This window comes from Rattus norvegicus, chromosome 18, assembly GCF_036323735.1.
Source record: "Rattus norvegicus strain BN/NHsdMcwi chromosome 18, GRCr8, whole genome shotgun sequence".
Classification (NCBI taxonomy): Eukaryota; Metazoa; Chordata; class Mammalia; order Rodentia; family Muridae; genus Rattus; species Rattus norvegicus.
The window spans coordinates 3629855-3656212 of NC_086036.1; the positions used below are offsets into that span (position 1 = coordinate 3629855).

Here is a 26358-nt window from a genome sequence, read left to right on the forward strand (position 1 = left end):
TGTCTCCTAGGGATGTCGGAAGCTACACCCATAGTCTCGGCAACAATGCAGGCTGTGTAAACACATCAGTAGATGCGATGGCATGGGCAGAGTGAATGCTTTATCGCTGGGATAAAGTTCTCAGAAAGAGGCTGCACCTTCTTCTGTCCTGGTCCAGCCAACCACAGAGCTGATGGACTGAATGCAATGTCTGTGATTGTGGGGAGTATCGGAATACTGCAGACCCAGAGCATACTCAGCCATCTTTCCTCACCACTTCTGTGTCAGACCTGACATCCTGTGGCTAACACAAAACCTTTTGGAATGTACTGCTTCAACAAAACCTAAGGATGTCATCAGCCAGCATCTGGGGCTCGTAGCAGGGGTTTCTTCTCTTTCCCTTTAATCCACCTGCTTCATGTTTCCATCAGTGTACTTTTTAAGTGTCTTAATTCATGGTTTTCTTTGTTGTTGATACAAAAATGCAACGAAACTGATTCCACATTAGTATATGAATTTGGGGTGAGCTACAACTGTTTTCCTGGGCCGTGCTTACTCCTACCCACTTACTACCTCATTCCTTTTGAAGTTAGAGTTGTTTTTCATGAATGTCACCTACACTCTGAAATTGCATTTTATCATGTATTATATACTGTTGGTTCATGGGTCAGCCTTATGCAACTTAGGAAGTCCCTATTCCCCAGGACTGCCAAGACCATGAGTCTCAGCAGAAAGTGCACTGTCTCAGATGCTGGCTACCATGGTAACTGCAATAATGCAGCTACCACTCCCTCATTCTCCTCATCCTGATCTCTTTCAAACTTGTTCCTTTCAAACCCATTGTCCTCATGTGATAATACAAACTACACATTAACCGGCATGAGACAGTTGTTAGCTAATATTCATTGCTGTTTCAAGCATCATGATAGTACTTGACATGTTTGGGAAATGTATGAAAGCTTTATTATTACTGTGTGGCTCGAAGGCTTAAAGAAAATCGATGTGCCAGGGTAGATATGACAATTTTTATTCTCGCTAACTGTCCCAGAAGAGAAAACAACAGCAGGATGTGAGTTGAGACCCTGCACAAATGACACAGAAGATAACTGTGTAACAGACTACAGCCTTAGTGCCTTTTCCTGTTAATGTAATAAAACAATCTGATAAAAGTAACTTTAAGAAGGGTTTATCTCAGTAATTTGTAGTATGATCCGCCATTTCGAGGAAGTCATAGCAGCCAGAGCTTGAAGCAGCTGGGCATGCTACACTATAGAAGAGAGCAGAGAGCAGTGCTTAGGGGACAGTCCACAGCTTACAACAGTATACAGCCCCACACAAGGAGTGGTACCAGCCATAATGGTTGGGTCTCACTAACATAATGAAGACAATCCCCAACAGATGTGCCAGGGAGCCTAAATAGCAGGTGATGCTAGAGTCTGTCAAGTATAATAACACCAACCATAACATTACATTCCCTTGTAAGAGGCAATTCTCTCTCAGGATCCACCCACTGTGTCTCTGTTTCTTTTTTATTTAAATTTCGTTTTTCTTTTTCTTTTCAGTTTTTATTTTTTTGAGACAGGGCTTCTCTGTAGACCAGGCTGGCCACCTTCAACTCATATCTACTTGCCTCTTACTCCTGAGTGTTGGGATTAAGGCCTGTGCTGCACTGCCTTGTTTTATTTTTCAATTTTTGTGGTGTGTGTGTGTGTGTGTGTGTGTGTGTGTGTGTGTGTGTTTACACACGCATGTGGAGGCCTGAGGTTGATGCTGCCAATGATTCTTTATCACTCTTCCACCTTACTCATTGAGGCGAGGTCTGTAAACTAAATCCAGAGCTCACAGACTGTCTGGTCTTGCTAGCCAGCTTGCTCTGGGGAATCCCCTGTCTTTTGGTCTCTGTCTTAATTAGGATTTCTATTGTCGTGATAAAACACCACAGCATAGCCAAAAGCAATGGAAGAAAGGGGTTTATTTCACTGAGGAAAATGAAGGCAGGAACAAGAGCAAAGGCCTTGGGGGAATGCTGCTTCCTGGCTTGCCTCTAAAGGCTAGCTCAGCCTGCTTTCTTATAGCACCCAAAACCACAAGCCCAGGAATGGCTCCACCCACAGTGGACTAAGTCATCTCAGATAAATTATCAATCAAGAATGTGCACTACATGTTTGTTTTCAGGCCAATCTTGTGGGGATGTTTTCCCAATTGAGGTTCCCTTTTCCAAAGTATGTCAAATAGACACAAAACTAGCCAGCACACTTTCCTGGAATTACAGTGGGTCACCATGTCCACCTGGATTTACATGGTTTCTGGAGGTGTGGACTCCAGTCCTCATGCTTGCAGGGGAACCTCCTGTCCAGTCCTGCAGTTTTTCTTTGTATTTCCTGTGTCTGTTCTGTTTTACCCTCATGCCCCCGGCTTGGCACACTCTTCCCAGTGCTCATTCCAAGTAAGGGTGTTAAACACAGCAAGTGAGCTAGACTTGCTTAGGGCCAGAATTTCTTGACTCTCAGCACTTCCCCCTCATCCGTCCCTGAACATCTTTTTCTGCTGCATGGTCAAGGATCCAGTTTCTGCCTAAAGCCACCAGGAAGAGAGCTCTTCTGGGCAATGCTGGGCTCTATCTCCACAGAGGCTGTTTCATTTTGCTTTGCCTTTTGAGACAGGGTTTTTGTGTAGCCCTGGCTGTCCTGGAACTAACTCTGTAGATCAGACTGACCTTGAACTCAGAGATCTGCCTGCCTCTGCTTCCTCAGTGCTGGGATTAAAAGCATGCGGCCACCACCACCCTGCAACACACATATTTCTGAAGCCAGCTCCTCTTATATTATCAGTGCTCGTTTTCTAACCAAAAGGTTTAGAAAGTTCAAAGACGAAAACAGAAGTCATGAAAACAGCTACAGTGAGAAGCTGCCGGAAACTCTAAGGAACTATGGTGAATGGTCCTTTAGTCATCTCACATGGTCTGACAAAGAATAGGCAACAAAAATTGAAACAAAAGCAGCAACAGGAAAGTCTGTGCTACTTTTGGGGTCTAGAAAGTGTCAGAAGCACCTTCTAGGCTTCTTGGACAAGTATGCACAGCTGTCTTTTTCACAGGCCAAAGTTTCTGAGCCCTGGAAAACAGTCCAAGAGTAAAACAATGAAGAGAAGGAACCACCCAGCCACAGAACTGCTCCCTCCTCCCTTGGGGTGTCAGGGTAGGCAAGTGCCCCCAATAGTTGGCTCTGCTGCCTGAGGGCTGCACTCCCAAGTAATCTGAGCTCACCTCTTCCCTGGTAGGAATCTCCCTTAGATGCCATAGAAAGACTGGTGCTAGGGAGCTCAGTTGGCTCTGAGCCCTACTGTTTGTTTTTGTTTTTAAAACACCTTCCGCCCCTCCCCTCCCTTATCACTTTCTTTCCCTCCCCTCCCTTATCACTTTCTTCCCCCCCCCCCCCCCCCCCCCCCGAGTTGGGGACCGAACCCAGGGCCTTGCGCTTCCTAGGTAAGCGCTCTACCACTGAGCTAAATCCCCAGCCCCCTCCCTTATCACTTTTAAAGCAGCATAGCCCTGGTAGAGCAAAGTGGTAGTGTCCAGCCCTCGCTTCAGAGGCCTTAGGTTTTGGCTGCCTTCGGTACTCTTCCAGCCCCTTCCTGAGAGTTAAAAGGACTTCACAAAAAATGCAAGCTAGAGTTTTAGTTTGATAACTCTTGTTCCATGTTCCAATACTTAAGCTTTCAGAAGGTACAAAAGTCATTGAGCAGTCTCGTAATTCCAGTTCTTGGAGGTGAGTGCTACCGTGCTTGCCTAACATGCATACCCTCTTCTGGCTTCTAAGCTCACCTGCACTTGTGTGGACATACCCGCCAGCATGTGCGTGCGCGCACACGCGCGCGCGCGCGCGCGCGCACACACACACACACACACACACACACACACACACACACACACGCACGCGCACTACCAAACTTAAATCTATAAAAGAAAGTGAAAAAAAGGTATTTGCCATGTAGCAAATGAATTCCACAGGCAAACCTCCAGAAAACAGAAATAAATGTCAGGCCAGAAGGGGGCGCCACAAGAAAGGCAAGGCTCCTCAAACTCAGGTCATCATACTGAGAGCCATCTCCCTGGACTAAGGCTGTTTCTTCTAGGCCTTAGCGGCTTGTGGATGGTCACCTGGCTGGCTGGAAATTTAATGCCCTAATCTCCCTTTATTTCCTCTTAAATAAAGGCGCCAGTCCCATTGGCTTAGGGACCTACCTGATGCCTTCAGTTTTCCTTAATTTCCTTTGAAGCTTCAAGCACATTCTGAGATATTGGGGATTAAAACTTCAACACGTAAATTCTAGGGGAGGGGCGAAATCTAGTCCCTAACATCCTAGCAGATCACAGTACTTGCCAGTATGGCTAAGGCAGACTGCTCAAAAAATCAGTTTCTGGGGCTAAACACGGAATTCCGTTGAGTAATGTAGTTGCCTGGCGTGAGGGAGGTCCTGAGGTGAACACAGAAATCAATCCTGGCTCGTAGATCTTTGCTGCACGCTTACAGTTAGCCTCCTGCCTCATCTCTCGACTAAACAGACAAGAACAGAACCCTGGGCGTAGGCGACGCAGAATGTCACCACCCGTAAGCAAATTAGAAACCAGGCTGTCCTCCCAGCAGCCCGCAGGCTTCCGGGTCACGTGACCCGACCTCCTCCCTCCTACAAGGGGGCGTGTCTTCGGTGTTGGGACCCTCCCCCGCTCACTGAGGCGCCGCTGGCCCGGTCACGTGGAGGGCGGGGCGGGGCCTAGGGCTGCGGCCCAGCGGCGACCCGGTTCTTGGACTGCATCTTCTACGGACGAGCTCCGCCGGTCCCAGCCATGGGCAGCGAGGACTACTACCTGGAGCTGTGCGAGCGGCCAGTGCAGTTCGAGAAGGCGAACCCGGTTAACTGCGTGTTCTTCGACGAGGCCAACAAGCAGGTGAGCGGCGGCCACGGCGGGGGCCGGGCGCCCAGACGCCGGAGTGTCTCTGCACCGGCGCCGAGAGTGCGGGGTGTATTGTACCAGAGCTGAGACGCGAGTGAAAGTGCATGGGCGGTGTCAGTGTGCGAGCTGGCTTTCAGACGGTCAGTCCCAGAGTCTGGCCTGCGGTCTTAAAATTCGTCTAAGCATGTCCTGTTTGTTCGGATGAATCGAGGATGTGGTACGGTAGACATGATTCTTGAAAGGCTGAGTCTAGGTCCTTATAAAGTCTGACCATTCATGTTGCCTCTTTTCCTCAGGTTTTTGCTGTTCGGTCAGGTGGAGCTACAGGAGTGGTCGTTAAAGGTCCAGATGATAGGAATCCCATCTCTTTTAGGTAATTTGCACTTTCAGAATAATACCCACATGTAAACACCGGCGGCTTTCTAACTCAGAAAGTTGAATCATTTTGTCTCTAAGCGGCCTGTCGTGTCAGTAAGAAAAAGCAGTGGACATTTGCTAGTACAGTTTGGTTACAGCACAACTGTCAGAGTGAAATAGGGATTGCTAGTTCAAGTGGGAACCAAAATCTCCTAGAGCACCCACTTCCTGGTACTTGAAGTTATCGAGTCCGTGTGTTTTGCACTCATTTCTGCAGTGCGCAGTGCTGGACCTGGGGACTCATTGACGTTTATCCCAGCACTTCTAGAGTTTTTGCTGGGTGGTGGAAAATCCAGTGTTCTGGTGTAATGGAGAACAATCAGGGCTTCCACTGAGGTTGAAGTGACAGACCGGCTTTCCAAAGTATGTAGGTTGACAATGTGATTGACATAGCAGTTCTTTTCATTTTTACAAGTCCCTCAGCACCTTGGCAACAGGCCTATAATCCCAGCCCTCTGGGAAGCTAAGTAGCAAATAGCTTGCAGGTTAGTGGCAGTGTAGCAAAACCCCGTTTTCAACAACAACGACGACAACAAAAATCTCAGAAAAATAAATTGCATTTAATATGTGTCAGCTGTTTGAAGTAAAAAAAAAAAAACAGCCAACTTTGTTTTCCTTTCTTTTCCTTTGTTACTTCTTCCTTTATTTTTTCATTTTTTTTTGAGACAGGGTTTCTCAATGTAGCCCTGGCTGTCCTGTAACTTAATTCTGTAGACAGGCTGACCTTGAACTCAGAGATCCTTCTGCTCCTGCCTCCTGAGTGCTGGAATTCAAGGTGTATTTGACAGCTTGTCTTGCTTTCTTTTAATGGCCCTTGCTCAGCACATCCTGAAAGCAGCTTTAACTGGAGAGAAGAGATTTAGCAAATACTGTTTGCCATGCTAAGCTCTATGCTAAAGCTCTGTTCATCGTGTGGGAACACTTAGGGGTGCAGCTTTGACATCAGTAATGGGGTTGAGTAAGGCCACAAGGTGGGAAGGGAGTGATTTCTGGTTGGAGTCGAGACCTAGATAACACCAGGAGCAAAGGTGTGATGTTCTGGGGAGTCTCCTCCTTGTGTTTGGGACACTGTCTCACTGGCACATTACCATGGCAAGGGCTCCTTAAGGGCTTGCTTGCCTCTGTCTCCACAGCCCTGGAATTATAAGGGATGGCACAGTGTTGAGATTTTTTTTTTTAAAACAGCTTTATTGAGTTAAAATTGGCTCATAAATTGCACATTTACTGTGCATTGATATATCTATACACCCAGGAAACTGTCACTACAACTAAGGTAATGAATGCAGCTTTATCCCACAAGATCTCCGGTAGTCTTCAGGTGACGTGTGTGACCCCAAGTCTCCAACCACTTGGCTGTGTCATCTGTCCACCTCACTAGCAAGTCGTTGCCTGTAGATTCTGGTCACAGCTTCAGAAATGCAATTCCTAACATTTGGCTCAGGGCTGCTGCTTCCCAGAGTTCTGGCTTTTTGTCAGTGGGAGTAAGGACTAGAGTTGAGAGCGGCTTCTCCCCTAACCGTGCTTTCTTCTTCAGAATGGACGACAGAGGAGAAGTGAAGTGCATTAAGTTTTCTCTAGAAAATAAGATACTGGCTGTCCAGAGGACTTCGAAGGCCGTGGTAAGACATAGCTTAGAACAGCATCGGAAAGAGAGTGGGTGCTTGGAAGAGACAGAGTCTGAGTTCTGGCTGTTTGCTCGTCCTCAGAGTCAGTGAAGTGGGGGCTCCTGAGAGCGTTTGCAGATAAGAGGACGAACGAGCTTACTTATCATTTGTCTGTCCTTAAAGGCAGTGTGTATTCATGATGCGAAATGCTGAGCCTCATCATGCCATTGTCATACGTGTTTATCGTGTCCTGTGATAATGTTCTGCCCCATTGCCTTCTCCTGGCCCCCCTCCTGGACCCCTTCTGGCCTCCCCCCTCCTCTAAGTGGCCCTTTTCTACTCTGATCATTTGTATGTGTGTGGATGTGTGTACCATGTGTGTGCAGTACCTGAGGAGGCCAGAAGAGGGCACAGGATCCCCTGCAACAGGAACTACAGGCGGTTGGGTGCTGACAATCGAAGCCGGCTGTTGAGCCAGCTCTCTATCCTCTATTTTGTTTAAGTAATTTGGATTATCATGCATCTTTATATTGCTTGTTAACTGGCAACATGGATTATGGGAGGTATATTTTGATTACTTGGTAAATGAATCGTATTTCAAGTCACTTCAGCATCTGGTTCTTTCTCCACCAGATATGCTGGAGAATATTGGATTGGGATATCCAATGCTGGATTGGGTAGGAACAGGCAGATGAACACAGTTGGGGAGTTTGCTGGTGCTTCATCTCTTGGACATCCTCACTATCGCTTGCCTTGGGTTGGGATGCAGTGTGATTAGCCTAGCATGAGGAAATCACAGGTTTGCTCCTAGTGTCTCATGTCAGTCATTATTCATCCCGTTCACTGCTGTCATCAGTAAAGTAGGAAGGAGGTGGTGGGAAGACAGGCAGACAGCTGTGTTTGCTGCTGCTTTATTTCTCTGGATTTCCAGGAAGCCTGGGGGAAGTGATGTCACCCATTTGAGGAATATATTTCTCCTTTCCTCCCTCCTCCTTTCTTTCTGCTCCTTCTCTCTCCTTTCTCTCTATTTCCCGCTCCTTTTATGGTCAAGGTTGACCTGGAATTTACTACATAGAACAAGTTGGTGTTGAACTTAAAGCAATCCTCCAGTCTCAGCTTCTTGGGTGCTGAGATCCTAGGTATGAGCTGCCCACTTGGCTTGAGGAATGAGTTTTAGAAGTCTGTTCATGAGTTCCAACTGAGTGTTTAGGTGGACTCCTTTTAGTTGACTGGTAAATCTGGTTTCATTTGATCCTAATTGTCTTTATATCTTTTCTCTGTGGGTGTTTGTCCAGCTGTTTTTTAATCACTTTAAAAATCTGCTTGTCAGGCATAAGGGGACACACTCTTAATACCCCCTAGCACTCAGAAGGCAGAGGTAGGCAGCTCTCTCTGCCAGCACTTCCTACTGAGACCCTGCCTCAGAACAAAAACAAAAAAGTTGTCCATTTTATTTCGTAGTAGGCTATTTAATCTGATAATTTCCCTCTGTGTATTTTTTCTGTCTTTCAGGACTTTTGTAATTTTATTCCAGATAACTCTCAACTGGAGTACACACAAGAGTGCAAGGTACACGGCTGGTGTGGGGGAGGGGGCTTCATTCCTCACTGCAGTGTCCACTGTTGTTTGTGTGTGGAGAACAGGTTGGGTAGTAGACACACATTGGAATCTCTGTCTGGGGAGGTGTCTGTGTTGACGGTGAGCTGTAGAGGTTGGTTGGGGGTTCAGCTATGCCAGACAGTTTCACCCAGTTTTGTCTCTTAGCTATAAAGTGGAGGACTGATGGTAAAGGGTCACCGTCAAGGCTCCCTGGGGCTTCCTCACCGTGCTTGCAGGCCTCTGTGTCTCAGGCTTGGATCCCACCTGCCCCATCTTGTAAGGTTCTCTGAAGTGTTGTTTCCTCAATGAGTCTCCCTCCTGTATCCCTGCACCCTATGTAGGTATAGCCCTAGTCTCTCTTAATTAGAATAGCTGGGTGTAGAAAATGAAGCTGGTGGGAGGGAGCTATGCCATGGTCAGCCCAGGGGCAGCTGGGAGAGTAACCACAGTTGTCAGTCGCAGGAGTAACTTTGGTGTACCTCATTGTTCTTGGTAAGTGGCACTCAAGATGGGGTCCTTATCTGTGAGAGGAGACTCAGGACTTAACCAAACTCCTTCCAGCCCTACAGGTGCTCTAAAGGAACCGCTCCTTGTCTGAGCCCTGCTTTGCCCCTTCTGTCTTTGAGCCACCCATTCTGTGGTCTCAGGCCCTGGAACCCATCTTGGTTTGTGTTAACTGAAGAACTTTAGCCCTTGTATTATTGTAATGACTGTGAGAATGTTGCAGTTTGAGAGGCAGAAGTTGGAATTTCTGGCCTCTGGGTATTATCTTTCTATAAAATTTAGGCTTCTTTCTCTGTTCAGCAGGGTACAAGGATTCAGAATCTTTGGTAGAAATGTTAGGACAAAAATCGGGAGAGCTGTGTTTAAGAGCGTTTGAATCTGGCATGGAAATGCTCCCCTGTAGCCCAGCATCTGGGCGGGTGCATCAGGAGAGTCCTGAGTCCAGGCTGCCTGGGCTGTAGGGCTCCAGGCAGCCTTTGTCAGAGTGTGGGATGGAGCCTAATGAGTGAGTGACCGTAACAGCCGAGCATTGAGGTTTTGAAGGGAGCTGCACAGCCTTCAAACCAGAGCATTCACACTTGTTAGAGCTACAGTGTGTCCTTGATTTGTGTGTGGTGTAGGTACGCCTGTCCTCACAGGTCAGTGGAGGATGTGGAGTGTCCTGCACTGTGACATTTTATCCCCTTGAGGCAGGTCTCTTACTGAACCTGGAGATAGGCTAGTGGCCAGCAAGCCCAAGTCCCTCCTCTCTGCTCCTCATGTCCCACACCAGCACTGTGATTATGGCCACTTGTGGCCATTTATGTGGGTACTGGGGATTTGAACTCAAGTCCTCCTGCTGTGAGCAGGGGCTCTTACCCACAGGGGCATCTCTCTAGCCCCTTGCTTTTTGTTAATTTTCACTTATTTATTTTTTTGGAGATAGTGTTTCATGTCCAGACTGGCCTGCATCTTGAAATGTACCCATGGATGGCCTTGAATTCCCAAATGCCCTGCCCTAGCCTCCTGGGTGCTGGGATTATAGACATCACAATCACAGCCAGCTAAAAACCACCTTTTTTTGTAATTCTTCCAGACCAAGAATGCCAACATACTAGGATTCTGCTGGACCAGTTCTACCGAAATTGTCTTCATAACGGATCAAGGCATCGAATTTTACCAGGTATTATATCAGTTATAGATTTGCTAGAGAAAGCAAAGGCAGTTCAGCAGCCTGTGTTGTATCAAAAAGGTCCTGAAACCAACCTCTTAGTTGAGGAAACATTATACAAAAGTAAAAGTTCCTAAAATTGACTGTCAGCCCCAGTTTGTACATAGTTCAGTTTTCCTCTGGACACGTGCATTTATCATTGTTATTTTTATTTTTATTTTTTTTGCAGTGGGGCTCCTGCACATAAACTTGTGTGGTGTAGGTTTTTCTTGCATAGCAGTATGCTTTGGGGGTTGTCCCCAGATTTCGTCCTGAGAATAGTTCTGCTCTGTGGACAATCTGCTGTTTGCCATGTCACTTCCTGTTACAAGATGTCTGGCTTGATTTCACTCTTTATGGTTGGTTACTCCAGAAGTTCACGAGCCGTCTTACATGTTTCTTCATGTTCATGGGCAAGCAGTTCTTGTAATTGCATAGATACAGACAGACACCATTACATTTTTCACAGATGTCCATGCTTTGAGAAATAGTGTGGGACTCTCTTGTCCACATTGCTGCTGGGCCTGAATCTCATTGATCTGTAGACAGTTGCCTTCTCAGACGGGGAAAGATTCTCACTGTCCTCTTAGGACAGTGGGTCACAATCCCTATCACAAGGGTAACCTAAGACCATCAGAAAACACAAATATTTGTAACCATGGGCTTTTTTTTTTTTACCTGCACCTCAGTTCCTAAATAATGACTCTGAGACTGAATTATTTATGAGTAAATGCCTAGGTCTTAGACTTGATCTTATTCCCTGACCAGCCTTTAACTTAATTAACCCATTTATTCTATTCTGTGAGTGCCACAAGGCTGGTTATCTCTCCTCAGATTCATGTCTGTCTCCTCAGAGTTCAGGGCAAATCTCTTCCTGAGCCTGACTTTATCCCAGAGTCTCCTTTTCTGACGGGAACTCCCATATCCTATTTCCTGACTCAGCATCATGGAGGAGCCTTGACAGCAGTGTAAAATCAAATAATGAGCATGAAGAGCACTGTAAGTTTAAATCCATACACGGAGAAGGGATAGAGGACCCCGGAGGATAGAGGCCTCCCTACAGTCATTTTAAAAATATCTGTGCTGGTGCTTAAGAGCACTTTCAGGATCATAGTGGGTCACAGACATCCGAACTTCAGTGCCAAGGTATTCAAAACCTCTTCTGACTTTCACAGGTGTAAGACCTGCGCATAGTTCATATCATATTTTCCAACACACACACACACAAAACATTTATATACATAAAACAAAATAACACTGGAAAAACACTCGGTTCTCTCTAGTGAGTAAGTATGTCAGATCCCCAAGACATGTTAGGGCTGGTGAGATGGGTCAGCACTTGTCACCCAGTCCTTGTGATCTGAGTTCCTTCTGTCATGAGAGAACTGTCACCCCGAAGACGTCTTCTGATTTCCATGTGCACATTATGACATACTCGTGTCTCCATATACATAATAACAACAAAGAAATAGATTAAAAAGAAAGAGAACTCCAGCATGCTTCTTTATGGCTCTCAGTGTGTGTGTCTGTGCCACAGTGCACATGTGGAGGTCAGAGGAGAACTCTGTGGAGTCCCTTATTTCCCTCCGTCTTTTTGTGGGTCCTGGGATCAGGTTAGGGCAGGCAGTCTTTACTTGCTGAGCCATCTTTCTGGCCGTGTACGTTCTCATTTTGTGAGGCTTGGGTGAGGATGTTCATGCTTGGCCTTGATTTCCCTCGTGGGGTGAGTGTTGGTATCTTGAGTCTGCAGTGTTCTTAGTGTGCCAGAATATGGAGAATAGATGTGCCTAGATTCTGAAGGGCTGCACTTGCAAGCGGTCTTACGAATAGTGGGGTTAGGAAGAAGAAGCCTGGCCTGATCAGCCAGGTGGAGTGTAGAGAGAGCTGGTGGCTCTCATGTTGTGCTGTCTCTCAGAGTGTAGGAAAGAGTAAATTAATGAGGGGTGGAAAGCGCCAGGCACACAGCGCCATAATAAATACAAGTAGCAGTTAGCTGTACGACCCTGGGCTGCATTGTTTGGGTTTTGTGGTGGTGGTGGTGACTGAACTGGCTGGGCCTCCTGTTTCTTATGCAAGCTCTTGTCCACTGGGTTTATCCCGACCTTGGTGGGCTTTCTGTGCTCTTTATTTACCTCACTTGTCGTAGCAGTCTTTTAACGTGAAGATCCCTCTTCTTGACCTTCGTCCCAGGTGTTGCCTGAGAAGCGAAGCCTCAAACTCCTGAAGAGCCACAACATCAATGTGAACTGGCACATGTACTGTCCCGAGAGCTCGGTGATCCTGCTGTCCACGACAGTCCTTGAGAATGTCCTGCAGCCTTTTTACTTTAAGGTGAGAGTGAGCCTCAGCCCCTTAAAATAACCTCTCTACCCAGCTCTAAAGCTGGTCGGTCCTATGAATGCCGCCTCTCAGACCACTAGAGGGTGCCCTTCACCATCCCAGCAGTCCAAGAATGTCCTGAGGGGGAGCATTGAAGACCTGTCTCCATTGCTTTCATGCCGGGCAGGCTAAAACATGGAAGGAGTGCCCTAAATGTTCCTAAACTTCCCCCTAAACAGGCTGGCACCATGTCGAAGCTTCCCAAGTTTGAGATTGAGTTACCAGCTGCACCGAAGTCAACTAAACTTAGCCTCTCAGAACGAGACATTGCGATGGCGACCATGTATGTCTGTCTTCAGAGGGTGCTGTGTGTAACATGACACTTTTTTAAAAAGTTTTATTTTTCTGGGTATGCTTTATCTGTATGTGTGTGCACCTCAGAGGCCATAGAGGGTGTCAAGTCCCCTGGAAATGGAATTACAGCTGCCATGTGGGTGCTGGGAACTGAACCCGGGAGCTGAGGTGTGACTTATCACAGTAGAATGCACTTTCCTTCTTCTCTGTTCTCTGCTTGGCCACCCAGTTTAGGGAGTTGAAAAGTGACTGCTTTTTTGGCTCAATTCTGGGTGGGGACTGGTAGGCGGGGCCAAGCTCATTGCTGGCACCCAGTAGGTGACATCTGCTGTGGAGAGTGCCTGGCCCATCCTTCTGTTACGGCACATGTCCTCGTTCTGTGAAAGGAAGCAGCTAGAAGGGAAATAACCAGTGGGTGTTGTGACTGTTGACCTGTATTTCTTCCCTGCCTTGAATTGTGTGCTTGGCTGTAGTCAAACTGTATGTAGAGGACTCTTACTATCCCTGTAAGGCTGGGTTGGAACTTGTTCTGTAGTCAAGATGACTTGAACTTCTGATCCTCCTGAGTGCTGAAATTCTGAACATAAGCCACCATACTCAGTTTATGGCATGAAGGGGCTCAAGCCAGGCCTTTGTCCAGCTAGGTAAGCCTTACTCTAGCAGCTCAGTTACGTACCCAGCGGAGAGAAAGGACTCTGGAATGGCCACGATGACTTCTCTCTCTCCGACTAGATACGGGCAGCTCTACGTCCTCTTCCTGCGGCATCATTCCCGGACCTCCAATAGCACAGGAGCGGAGGTGGTGCTGTACCATCTCCCACGGTACGTCTGCCTCATGCCCTCTTCTCTCTTTGCTTTTAAGTTGAACTGAGGTGTGCTGACCTCTTCCTCTGACTTCTGTGCTCTCTTACAGAGAGGGTGCGTGTAAGAAGATGCACATACTGAAGTTGAATAGGACGGGAAAGTTTGCTCTAAATGTAGTGGACAACCTGGTAGTTGTCCACCATCAGGACACAGAGGTAAAGTCTCCTGGGGAAGCTGCGGTTGTCTGTGTGGGGCCCTTTGATAGGCTTTGTGAGAACCGGCAAACCTGACAAGGGTGGGAAAGAGCGTAAGCTCAAAGGAGTTAAGTTTAACTGATTCTCTAACAGTTTATTAAATAAAAATGATTCCAGTTTGGGGATGCAGTTTGCTAGGCAGAGGGCTTGCTTCATTCGTCCCATCCCAGCTTTGCTTAAAGATCAGCTGTGATGGTGCACACCTGTTATCCCAGCACGCGGGAGGAAGAGGCAGGAGGATGAGAAGTTCAAACAGTCGTTAGCTCTACAGTGGGTTGGAGGGCAGCTTGGGCTACATGAGCTGCTGTCTCAAAAAACAAAACAAACAAAATAAAAAAAAAACAAACCAAACAAAACAAAAAACTAAGGAAATTAAAAACTTTAAGAAGACATCATTTGATGTGATCTTTGTACTCTTGCTCAATCTTGGATTGATCCAGCTGAGCTGGGGCCTGCTGCAGACCTGGGTGTGGGTGTGGATAGCAGTATCTGACCAGGGTGTTGGACACTGTCCTGCCCATCAGTCTGCAATAGGTCTTGCTTTTCCAAGTGGTTAGCTGAGCGCCTGGTGGTAGGCCAGCCACACCTTTCCTCTACTTTGCTGAAGGGTCCTGCTGCTACGTCTCTAACTAATGGAGATGTTGTTTCAAGTTCAAGTGAAGTTTATATGCCTGTGTCTCTTTGAGATCTTACAAGGAAGCAGGAAGCATTTGTGAAAGCAATAGCAGTGGGAAGGAGAGTGTGATGTGCATAGCCGTCCTCTGAGGGAGAGCTGGGCTGGGGTGGCTGGGCACAGGCTTCCAGACCGGCAACAGGTGATGTGTTTGCTCCTACCGTAGACGTCAGTGATATTTGACATCAGGTTACGGGGAGAGTTCGACGGCACAGTCACCTTCCATCATCCTGTGCTTCCAGCGAGATCAATTCAGCCTTACCAGATCCCCTTGGCAGGTAAGAGAAGTTCTGCGAAATGGCAGTGCTGTCTTTTCCCCACAGGGCCATATTCTTGTTAGAATCTTCTGGGGTCAGGCTCAGAATGGGACAGGGAACGAGGAGAATCCCCAATCTGCTTTATTTTGCAGAGGAACATTTGTTTTCTTGTTTTGGGATGCTGGGGGATTAATTAACATTTTCTGTTTTCCTGTTTCTGTAACCCTGGGATTAAATTCAGCTGACTATGGCTAAATAGTTTTATTGGGCTTACATGCCCCTGCATTTTCATACTCTGTGTTTGGTTTTTTGTTTTTTTTTAGATTTGCTTTTTACGTATGTGTTTGTATGTGTCTGCATGTATGTATGAGCGTGTGTGTTTGGGTGCTGTCAGAAGGCAGAAGAGGGTGCTGGAGTCCCTGGAGCTGGAGTTACATGTGGTTGTATCTTTGAGGATGAGGATGCTGGAGACTGAATTCAGGTCCTGTGTTAGAGCAACAAGGACTTTTAACCACTGAGCCAGCTTGCCAAACCCTTGTTTGGTTATAGCAGATGTGGCCAATGGTTAGTCACAGTAACCCCACAGTCGGGGAGGAGGTCAGGAGAGTAGTAGGTCAGTAGTTCAGAAAAGAAATAGTCCCATTCATAACAGGCCTCTAATAATACTGTTACTGTAATTTTATAGGAGACTACAGTCCAGTTAGCTGGTTGTCTCTGTTTTGTTAGGAGACATACATGTCAGCTGGCCTGTGGCAGTTCTCAGCCTCTGATTTCCTTGTGCTTTTGTGGAGACAGTTGAGAGCCACGCTCTAGGTGGTAGATTGGTCAGCAGGCGCTCAGCCTCGAGTAGCTGGCTCATCTTACAGGCTCAGAAAATGTCCAGTGGCATCTGGCTTTTCCTGGATAACATTAGCAGTAAGCAACGGATGAGAGCAAATTTTTGACATGGGTAAAACCACTGTAAACATGTAAAACCCTCAATTTTGATCCAGTAATAAAGGAGCAATAAACAGGCTGTTTGCTTGAGCAAGGTGCAAATTGAAGTGGATCAGATTAGTCTAGGAAGGACTGTCCAACATTCTTTTATTCTGGCAGTAATTACGTAGCAAGCCTAGTTGTCTAGAAAGGTCACTCCTGACTTACGAAAATAATGAAAATAAACTATTGCCGAGAGGGCAGGAATACATGGGTTGCTGGGGTTTTAGGCAGTCTGGGCAGGTAGAGCATGCCTTCCCTTTGTGTTTCCTGCTGCACATGGGCCCCTGGGATATCTGAGACTAATGTGCCCACCTGGCACCGGTTGGGTGGGCATGTACCCATAAGCTGATTGTGAACGCATTGGTTTTGTCTTGCTGAACAGGTAGGTGGCTTGTGTTTGACTGTGTTAGGAACACCAGGGGTCTCTGGAGATTGAAATGCCCATGCTCTCCTGAGGCCCACGATAGGCAATGGAATTTTCCTCTTCAGTGAGCCAGTGCTTCGCTGAAGCTTGAGTGACTGCACGGCCATCATTTGGATGTGGACTGTGTTAGATGGCTGTCTTACCTATGCAGCTAGGCAACACGGCCTTCTGATTGTAGTTGGCCAGGTGGCACAGAATGGGAACCCTGCTTAGCTTGAGGAGTGCTCTCATTCCCCAGGCTGCAGGACAGCCAGCAGAACTGGTTGAATGAGGCTCTGCCATGAGAGGGTGTGCTGCTTAGGTTGGCCCTCTTAGGCCTAGATCTGTTCAGTGCAGCACAGAGGGTAGGGAAGCTCACTGTTCAGCAATTGCCCACAAGCCGGCTTCATTCGACCCATCAGTGAATCTGGGTAGTATTTTTGAGATATCTGGGTCAATTTCTCAGGGGTTTAATGTGCACATTTAAACGGTGATTCTTCATTTCTGGTTAAAAACAAGCTCAGGGCAGAGACGTGGCTTATGGTGAAGAGCACTTGCCGAGCCTGCAGAGGACCTGGGTTTGGTCTCTGGTACCCGTGTGGTGGTGGACAACTATCTGTAACTCCTCTCTTGGCCTCTTCAGGCACCGGACTTGGATGTGGAACGAGTGCACACACTCGTGCGCGCACGCACACACACACACATACACACACACACACACACAAACACACACACACACACACACACACACACACACACACACCCATAAAACATTTAAAATTAAACCTTAAAACCAACTTCTGTGTGGGAAGCTTTGACAAATTTCCTCTTCCTGGAGACACATTTTCATGCCAGTGCTGACACCCTCCCTCTTGTTGCTCAGAGGTGTCATTAATGAGGCAGGGTCCTCCCCCTCCCCCTCCCCCTCCTCCCCCTCCCCGCCCCTTCCCCTCCCCCCCCACCTCGCCCCTAACTACAGTCAAGTCCTGCTGCTGGAGCCATTATAAAGTCTGTCTTTACTGTCATCAAGACAAAACGGCAACCAACAGATTGGGAAAAGATCTTTACCAATCCTACAACAGATAGAGGGCTAATATCCAAAATATACCAAGAACTCAAGAAGTGAGACTCCAGAGAGCCAAATCACCCTATTAAAAAATGGGGTACAAAGATAAACAAAACATTCTCAGCTGAGGATTATCGAATGGCCAAAAAGCACCTAAAGAAATGTTCAACATCCTTAGTCATCAGGGAAATGCAAATCAAAACAACCCTGAGATTTCACCTCACACCAGTCAGAATGGCTAAGATCAAAAACTCAGGTGACAGCAGATGCTGGCGAGGATGTGGAGAAAGAGGAACACTCCTCCATTGTTGGTGGGATTGCAGACTGGTACAACCACTCTGAAAATCAGTCTGGAGGTTCCTCAGAAAATTGGACATTACATTACCTGAGGATCCAGCTATACCTCTCTTGGGCATATACCCAAAAGATGCTCCAACATACAACAAAGACACGTGCTCCACTATGTTCATAGCAGCCTTATTTATAATAGCCAGAAGCTGGAAAGAACCCAGATGCCCTTCAACAGAGGAATGGATTAAAAAAATGTGGTACATCTACACAATGGAATACTACTCAGCTATCAAAAACAATGACTTCGTTTTTGATATTCATATCAAACTATGAAATTCATAGGCAAATGGAATGAACTAGAAAATATCATCCTGAGTGAGGTTACCCAATCACAGAAAAACACACTTGGTATGCACTCCTTGATAAGTGGATATTAGCCAAAAAGCTCAAATTACCCAAGATGCAATCCACAGACCACAGGAAGCTCAAGAAGAAGGATGACCAAAATGCAGATGCTCCCACTCCTTCTTAAAAGGGGGAAAATATCATAGAAGGGGATATGGAAGCAAAGTTTAGAGCAGCGACTCAAGGAATGGCCATTCAGAGCCTGACACACATGTGGCCCATATATATACAGCCACCAAAACTAGATAAGATTGATGAAGCTAAAAAAATGCATGCAGAAAGGGACTCTTCTGAGAAACACATCCAGATTATGTCCAATACAGAGGTCAATGCTAGCAGCAAACCACTGAACTGAGAATAGGACCCCCTTGGGGTAATTAGAGGAAGAGTTGAAGGAGCTTGCAACCCCATAAGAACAACAATGCCAACCAACCAGAGCTTCCAGGGACTAAACCACTGCTGAAAGACTATACATGGACTGACCCAGGGCTCCAACTGCATATGTAGCAGAGAATAGCCTTGTTGGGGCACCAGTGGAAGGGGAAGCCCTTGGTCTTGCCAAGATTGGACCCCCAGTGTAGGGGAATATGGGGGAGGGCAATAAGGGGGATTTATAGGGGGAACACCTGTATGGGGGAAGGGAGGGAATGGGGGCTTGGACAGGAAACCAGAAAGGGGAATAACTTTTGAAATGTAAGTAAAGAAATATATAATAAAAATTAAAAAAAAGAAAAATAATAATAAAAAAATACCTAAAAACAAAACAAAATCTGTCTTTGCTCGGCTCGGTTCTCCTTCTAGCAGGCTCCCTGACTGCCTCCTCACACTTTGGTTTTCTGTTTGCAGGTCCTGCTGCTGTAACCAACCAGTCTCCCGTCCCCTGTAAACTCTGTATCCTCACGAAGGTGGTGGCGCTGTGCACACAGGGCAGTCTCCCTGCCCCACTGCTGGAGCTGCTCTGGGGAGGCAGGCCTTCTGTGACCTCAAACGTGGGGGTTGGGCAAGTGAATGGGGCTTCCCTTTTATCACCCAATGTTCCCAGTGTGGACTTTCCTTTAACGTACAGATTCCTCCTCGTGGATCGTCTTCCAACCAGACATCATCATCAGTGCAAGCCAAGGTAGGTCTGGGGGCCATTGCCTACTTTAGTCCTGCCAGAGTGACTTCAGTATGAGTCTTTGAGGTGACTGACCCTCCCCTCAGCCTTGAAAGTGGGACTGCGTTTCATCCTATACCCTCCTCTGCAAGGGTTTTTCCATGAGCATGTATGATTCTTATAGCTAAAGTGACTAAGAATGGCCAATCCCAGTTTGATTCCCACGGCCATTTCAGAAAGCTGCCTATGGTGAGTGGTCTGCATTCTCATTCTCTAGCCCCACTCCCTGTGTTCCTGCCCAAGACCCCTGCCCTTCACCTTTCCAGCAGACAGCTCCTCAGCCTGCTGTCTCTCCCTGGGTAACGGCCTGCGGCATTGCACTTGAGAACTTCCCACCAGTTTCCATGGTTTTGAGTGTCCAGCCTCACCCTCTGGGGTTCTTAGGTAGACACCCACTGTATATAGTGAGTGCTTCTCTTCTGTATACTGACAGTAGGGCCAGCTCTTGGAAACTGAGAAAGGCGTCACTTTTTTTTTTTTTTTTTGATGTGACCTCTGGTGGCACCAGCTTGCCTGTTAGCACTCAAATAGGCCGATGAGTGGGTGGGTATTTCACTGATAGCCTATGGGGTTACCTCCTGCACCCATGAGCTAGTACAGCAAAAACACAAGTACCTGGTACACAGCCAATGAGGGGGCTAGCACGTTAGAGGGGAAGGAGTCCTCTGGATTGAGCTGCTGTCCTTGGAGACAACCGTGAGAGTGACTCTTAGTGCAATTCTTCACGCATTAGAAATCAGCTAAGTTTTCTGATAGTGTGACTGTCAGGTCTTCCACAGTCAGCCTCCTTCCTGGACATCCTAGCTCCTTGTTGGTCGGGAAGGAAGGGCTGTTAACTGTATTTGCAGTCCTTAACCTGGGGCAGTTGGGACATTCTTTGTTGGGTTTGGTTCTGGCTAGCGCACACTGATGAACATGCTACCTCTTAACATCCAGGTTACCTCTGGAACCTGCAGGTGAAACTTCAGCCCATAGTGAATCTCTTGCCAGATAAAGGAAGACTGATGGACTTTCTCCTCCAGAGGAAGGAGTGTAAAGCCGTCGTTCTGTCTGTCTGTTCACAGAGTAAGTGCACTGACCCTTTCCCACTGTCTGTGGAAAAGCACCATCTCTTTATTTAATTATGCCTTGCGGCCTGTGCTTAGTACCTGCTGAGCCTCCTTCCAGGGTGCCCAACCCCACCTTACAACTGGGAATTGAACATGCCTTTCACACTCAGGCCGGCACACTTGAAGGATGGATTCTTAACCTCATAGGAAAGACTGGGAGATAAACACAGGACTTGTAGACTGACAGAAACCCACCAGTAGGCAGAAAGCTGATTACATCCTCTGGTGCCACTGGTCCTGACTGATTTTAACATTTCCTTGAAGGTCCTCAAGGCAGGGTTTGCATGGGTCACCCTCTGAGACTGCCATGTCACCAGCACGTGGGGATCCTGATTACAGTGGGTCTGACCGTGTGCATTGTACTTTCCAGTGCTGAGTGAGTCAGACAGAGCCACGCTGCCTGTGATAGCCACTGTTTTCGATAAACTCAACCATGAGTACAAGAAGTACTTGGATGCTGAACAGAGCTACACAATGGTAAGACAGACTGTATTGGAGAGTCCTGCAGTGTGATGTGGTCATACAGCGTAACAGCTGAGGGCACCGTGACAGTGGCAAGCCAGAGTGCATCTGGCTCAAGGCTTCACTGTTCTGCTTTTTAAAATCTGTTTGTGCTTTTGTTTGGTTATGTTGTAGAAAGACAATCAGCCGTGGCTTTTAACAGAGCAAATTAGAGATGTGATTTCTTTCCACTGGTGCTTGCCTTTCTCCTTTGCAAATATTTAGAAATATCAGGTTATCTAGAGGGACATTTGGGCAGGGCGTGTCCAACATGCAACACGTACTTGTATGAAACCTAAAAGTAAATTCTAAAAGATGGTTATTTCAAGTAAGAATAGACGAATGTGTGTGTGTGTGTGTGTGTGTGTGTGTGTGTGTGTGTGTGTATCCCCCACCCCCACCCCCAGCTGAGAACCAAACCCAGGGCCTTGTGCTTGCTAGGCAAGCACTCTACCACTGAGCTAAATCCCCAACCCCTTGTGGTTTTTTTTTTTTTGTTTTGTTTTGTTTTTGTTTTAAAGACAGGGTTTCTCTATGTTGCTGTCCAGGTTGGTCTTGAACTCAGAGGTCCACCTGTCTCCTGAGTGCTGGGATTAAAGCCTTGTTTTTTTTAGAGTCTCACTGTGTACCTCTACCTCTGGCTGGCCTGGAACTTGGTTATAGAGAGTCCTCCTAAGTATTAGGCATGTGACACGACACCTGGCCAAAATTTTATTGGTGAAATGTGTCCTTTGACAATTTCCTGTACGTCTGCAGCGTTGTTTCCTCACTTCCCGGTCATCCCTCCTACCTGTGTCTCCCCTCCTGCCCCTTACTCCTCTTTCCTGTTACGATGGCTTTGTTTTATGACCCACTGATTTTAATGAGGACTGTCTAATAAGCACAGATTTGCAAAAGTCCCTTGGAGCCTGGTTGGGATCACTATTGGGTACTCAACCGGAAGGCCATGGCTGTCTCTTCCCAGACAGTTCAGCAGGGAAATTTAGGGTCCCATGAGCCCCTCCAGATCCACGGCTGACGGCCAGTGCAGTGCAGTTGTGTGAGATGTCTGTGTCAAGCTTATGGGTGGTATTTTGTAGCCCTTTCTTGGTCTTCTGGCGTTTACATTCTTTGTGATGTTCTCTGAATCTCAGAAGGGGCTGAATATTCAACATTTATCCTCAGCATCTGGGCAGACACACAGATATCCTAGGACAAGTACCCTGTGAGCCACTGGTTAAGTACCAGCACCATGCATTTCAGTTAATAGACAGCACGTGTTCAGTGAAAGGTAGGGAAAAAGTTACTGTGGCTTATTACTAGGTACGAAACTTAGTTCTTCCACTTTTCTAAAGCGTGAAAGAAACTTGGGACAAGTGGGAGAAATTATTTCAAGGACATGCTTAGCAACAGTGGACACTGTTTTAAGCAACAAACTGAGACCCCCACTTTGCATGGCTATTTGAGGTTAGTGAGTCCTGGGCCACTGAAGGGCAGGCTGCCTACATTACCTCTCCTTGTTCTGTGTCAGCCGTCTGGCTGTGCCTCCTTCCTCCTCTTGGTCCTTCTGGTGGTGTCCTGGGCTGAGGGCTTGAGCCCAGTGGCAGACTCTGGGCTATGCCAGACTGCTTATCAGCTGTCAGGAAGCAGAGGTCTGCACTGAGCTGCTGCTCACTAGAGATCAAACAGCTGGCACAGCTCACAGCTCTGTCGTCTGAATAATTCCCATTACACTGGCCTGTGGCTGTAACTTGGTGGTAGAAATGTAGATTGGTGAAGCTCTGGATCCATTTCAAGGACTACAGAATGAATTCTAAAATGACAGCATAGAGCTTTTACTGTCTGGCAGAACTTCATGAATGAGGGCGCAGCTGGCCAGGAGAGTCAGGTCAGTTCAATCTTCAGAAGTTGGGAAAAACATGACTGGCTTTATTTGATTGCAGTCTCCCACAAACACTGGAGTGTCTGGCTTGTGTCTAGAAACTTAAGTCTTGAGCTAAGTATAGTGGGTACCATTTCTGTGGAAGATGACTAAGGTCACAAGTTGTCCCTCTTTAGGCAGTAGAAGCAGGGCAAAGCCGGAGCAACCCACCTCTCAAAAGGCCAGTGAGGACCCAAGCCGTGGTAGACCAGTCTGATGTGTACACACACGTGCTGTCACCATTTGTGGAAAACAAGGTATGTAATGGTTTCTGGTCTCCCAAGTGGGTTACTGAGAGGGCAGCAACAGAATCCACACTATGGTTAAATTAAGTGGTATTGCCCTGGGAGAGGGTCTTGGGCCATGAGGCTGGCTTCTAGTAGACTTATACTTGGTCACTAGGACGTACGGTCCATAAGGATTTGTCTACACCAGCAGACAGGATCAGTGGGCTGCCTGTAACTCCTTTTGCAACTCACATTACAAGACCCCCTTCTTCCTCCACAGGAGACGCCACCCAAGTTTGTGATAGCTGTGCTGATGGAATACATCCGTTCTCTGAACCAGTTTCAGATCCCAGTGCAGGTACCTTCAGAGGGCTGCTTGCCATCCTGAGTTAGAGGAAGGAGGTCAGAAGAGATGGCTGAAAAATCCGCAGACCCCGGGGTGATGTTAACATGTCAGTCATCAGTGGGGATGGGGAATCTGGTTGAGAATGCTTTGTTACAGCTAAATTATGGGAATGTGGCCAGTCACATAGTCCGGCCACTCAGCGATGTTATTTACCTTCTTCCTGTGTCCCCAGCATTACTTACACGAACTTGTCATCAAGACACTTGTCCAGCACAACCTATTTTACATGCTCCACCAGTTTCTGCAGTACCATGTGCTCAGCGACTCCAAGCCTCTGGTCTGTATCATTGGATGTCCATTCTGTAGTCTCTAAACCTCCCCGTGGGAACCTTCCAACTGAGGCCGGCTGAAACCCTGTCTTTCAGGCTTGCTTGTTGCTGTCCCTAGAAAGCTTTTATCCTCCCGCCCACCAGCTGTCTCTGGACATGTTGAAGGTACCCGCCCTGCCCAGCTTCAGGTCGCCAGCGTTCTCTCCTGTGCTTGCCCTGACTGCTGTCTTCCTCACTTTCAGAGACTTTCAACAGCAAATGATGAGATCGTAGAAGTGCTTCTGTCTAAGCACCAGGTGCTGGCTGCCCTAAGGTTCATCCGGGGTATTGGCGGCCATGACAACATTTCCGCACGAAAATTCTTAGATGCTGCTAAGCAGACTGATGATGTCATGCTCTTCTATACCATATTCCGCTTCTTTGAACAGCGAAACCAGCGTTTGCGAGGGAACCCTAACTTCACACCAGGTAAGGGAAGGCCCAGGGTGACCTCAGGCAACGGGGGGGGGGGGGGGGGGGCTTTCAAGAAGTTCAGGGTGGAATTTAGGCTTCTGGGGCATATTCTATATCTGGCCTTGGAATCTCTATATGGACGAATCAGGGACAGGAGTGCCTCAGTTTTAAATGGTGATAAAACAGGATGCAGGAGAGGAGCTTATGCTGTGTGTACACAGTACAGGTGGCCTGAGTGACAGGTCAGGGATGCCCTGGTCTGACAAGGATGTAAGCCGTGACTGCTGAAGGTACGAGTTCTGCAACAGACCTCAAAATGTAGGAGGGATTTTATTAAAGAAAAATAAGTTAAAACCCAGCATACAACCCATGAGCATTGTCTGCACTCCGTCTTCCTGTGCCACAACCAGCTGGCACCTAAGCTACATTTTTCCTGCAGGAGAACACTGTGAGGAACACGTAGCCTTTTTCAAGCAGGCTTTTGGAGAACAAGCTCTAATGAGGCCTACAACATTCTGAAGTCCCTCAACGGTTTTAATATAAAAATGTACAAAGTTAATTTATTGCATTAATAAAGCTCTTTAAACTACAAAAGTGTTGTAATAAAGTACCTACAGCATCCTCAAATGTTGCTGACTCCCAAAACAGGAGAGAGCATGTGGGCTGGCTTTTCAGAATTGGGGATCAGGTCACAGTTGTAGCCACCACCTGTGAAGTGGACAGTCAGTTGTGTTGGTGTTTTGCTGGGGCAGACACAGGTGAAAGGCTAAGGCAGACTTGTGAAGGACTGTTTCCCTAAAGCAAGCACGTGAAAGGACATGAATGACTGGCATGTATTGCTTGGTCTGCCTTACATTGCGTAGCTGAGCTCTGTTTGTTGGGACTCCACAGAGAAGGAAATAGAGAGCTAAGCTGTGGAACATTTGTTGGGTCTTGAGTCTTCGCTGTGAGAGGCTCAGCAGAGAGCATCGAGAGTTCCTGTTGGCCCCGCCCCTCCTGCTGATGGCCATTCAGCCGAGGCCTGGCCACTGCTGCTGCCATCCCGATACTATTGAACTGGACAGCTGATGTATCCGTGAGGTGTTTGAGTGATCGAGTTGCTGACCTATGAACTGAACTGCTGATTTCCTGACAACACAGATAGGATATGCTGCAAAGAACCTTTCTTAACACATCCACTTCCCACTCTCTGGTGGGTGTTGGACTAGAAGGGGTTAAAGTTTTAATGATGGTTTGATAGCCATCATTAAAAGTAGGCATTGAAAGAATGAAAGTTGTAGAACTGCCCTTCCTTGTGCCCAAGATGAGGTTTCTTAGCCTGTAGGGGCTGGTGACTGTTGCCTTCAGATCCATAATACTGCTTCACAAGTTAGTGTGCATTCCTGAGTCTAAAAGAGTGAGTGGAGTTGCATTTGCCACAGCTGTGACACAGCCTAACTCCTGGGAACAACCAGCAGCCAGCTCAGCCTTGACAGTGCAGCTGTCCCGCAGTAAACTTGACCTATCCATAGACGCAAAGTCACCAAAGTCTGCTACATGGCTAAAAATTGAGGAGCCGTTCTCTCTCTGTCCCTTTGTACCGCTCTTGAGTGGTGTGTCTTTTAGCTTTATTCACTGATGGCCCTGGTGAGACAAAAGAAAAGAAGTGTAAACACAATCTCCTGGGCGTGGAAAACAGCCCATGGTTTTGTCCATTTTTTTCTATTTTTTTTGTGTGTATATTTTGTCTGTATGTACCTATGTACAACATCTGTGCAGTGCTTCAGAGGCCAGAAGAGGGTGTCAAATTCCCTCAGACAGGAGTTAAGATAGTTCTGAGCTGCCACAGGGGTGCTGGGGACTGAACTTGGGTCCTCTAGAAGAGCAGCCAGTGCCTTAACCACTGAGCCATCTCTCCAGCCTCCAGTGACTTAGTAACAAAGCTGTAAGGCAAACTCATCCGTTACCTTTTCAACCAGGCTCACTGAATGAGGTAGGTGGAGTCGTCACAGCCACACAAGAGAGGGCAAAGCAAGGGTGGCAGCTTCATCTCACTGAGCAGCAGTGAGCCCAGGCGCTCCAGAACGCCTAAGGAAATGACCTGGCTAACTGATGTCCAAGGAGGTTTGACTTTTTCCTTCTATAGCTTTATATGTAGCACGAGTTATCAGTACAAACTCAAGAGTCTTCCAGCCTAAGCTGGCCTCACACACTGTCAATGACCTTGGACTTTGGATCCTTCCTGCTTCCACCCCTATGTGCTGGGATTACAGGCTTGTGACAGCATGCCTAGTTAATGCAAAGCCCT

General features: G+C 47.3%; 2 protein-coding genes across 6 annotated transcripts in view; one reads left to right on the plus strand and one right to left on the minus strand.

Annotated features, from left to right (window-relative positions):
• The first annotated feature begins 4749 nt into the window (after nucleotides 1-4749).
• Nucleotides 4750-24665, plus strand: Rmc1 (regulator of MON1-CCZ1). 4 transcript variants are annotated; one of them, NM_001009638.1, is made up of 20 exons: nucleotides 4750-4927; nucleotides 5230-5306; nucleotides 6885-6969; nucleotides 8467-8523; nucleotides 10133-10219; nucleotides 12437-12577; nucleotides 12805-12908; nucleotides 13652-13741; nucleotides 13833-13938; nucleotides 14817-14928; nucleotides 18897-18941; nucleotides 19117-19170; nucleotides 20143-20271; nucleotides 20686-20792; nucleotides 22854-22973; nucleotides 23224-23301; nucleotides 23522-23626; nucleotides 23715-23783; nucleotides 23861-24086; nucleotides 24511-24665. In NM_001009638.1, exons 1-20 carry the CDS (start codon nucleotides 4826-4828, stop codon nucleotides 24588-24590), a joined length of 1974 nt encoding a protein of 657 aa, NP_001009638.1. In that variant the 5' UTR covers nucleotides 4750-4825; the 3' UTR covers nucleotides 24591-24665. The 4 variants fall into 4 exon arrangements, with proteins under 4 accessions (NP_001009638.1, XP_038952672.1, XP_038952674.1 ...); XM_039096744.2 differs by lacking the exon at nucleotides 6885-6969 and having other exon boundaries at nucleotides 4912-4927; XM_039096746.2 differs by lacking the exons at nucleotides 6885-6969; nucleotides 12805-12908 and having other exon boundaries at nucleotides 4912-4927.
• Npc1 (NPC intracellular cholesterol transporter 1) overlaps nucleotides 24383-26358 on the minus strand; it is a 45617-nt gene continuing 43641 nt past the window's right edge. For both annotated transcript variants that reach the window (XM_039096607.2, NM_153624.2), the window contains exon 25: nucleotides 24383-25694. In XM_039096607.2, coding sequence (XP_038952535.1) covers nucleotides 25612-25694 — 83 coding nt within the window. In that variant the 3' untranslated portion in view covers nucleotides 24383-25611. The remainder of the gene's footprint in view (nucleotides 25695-26358) is intronic.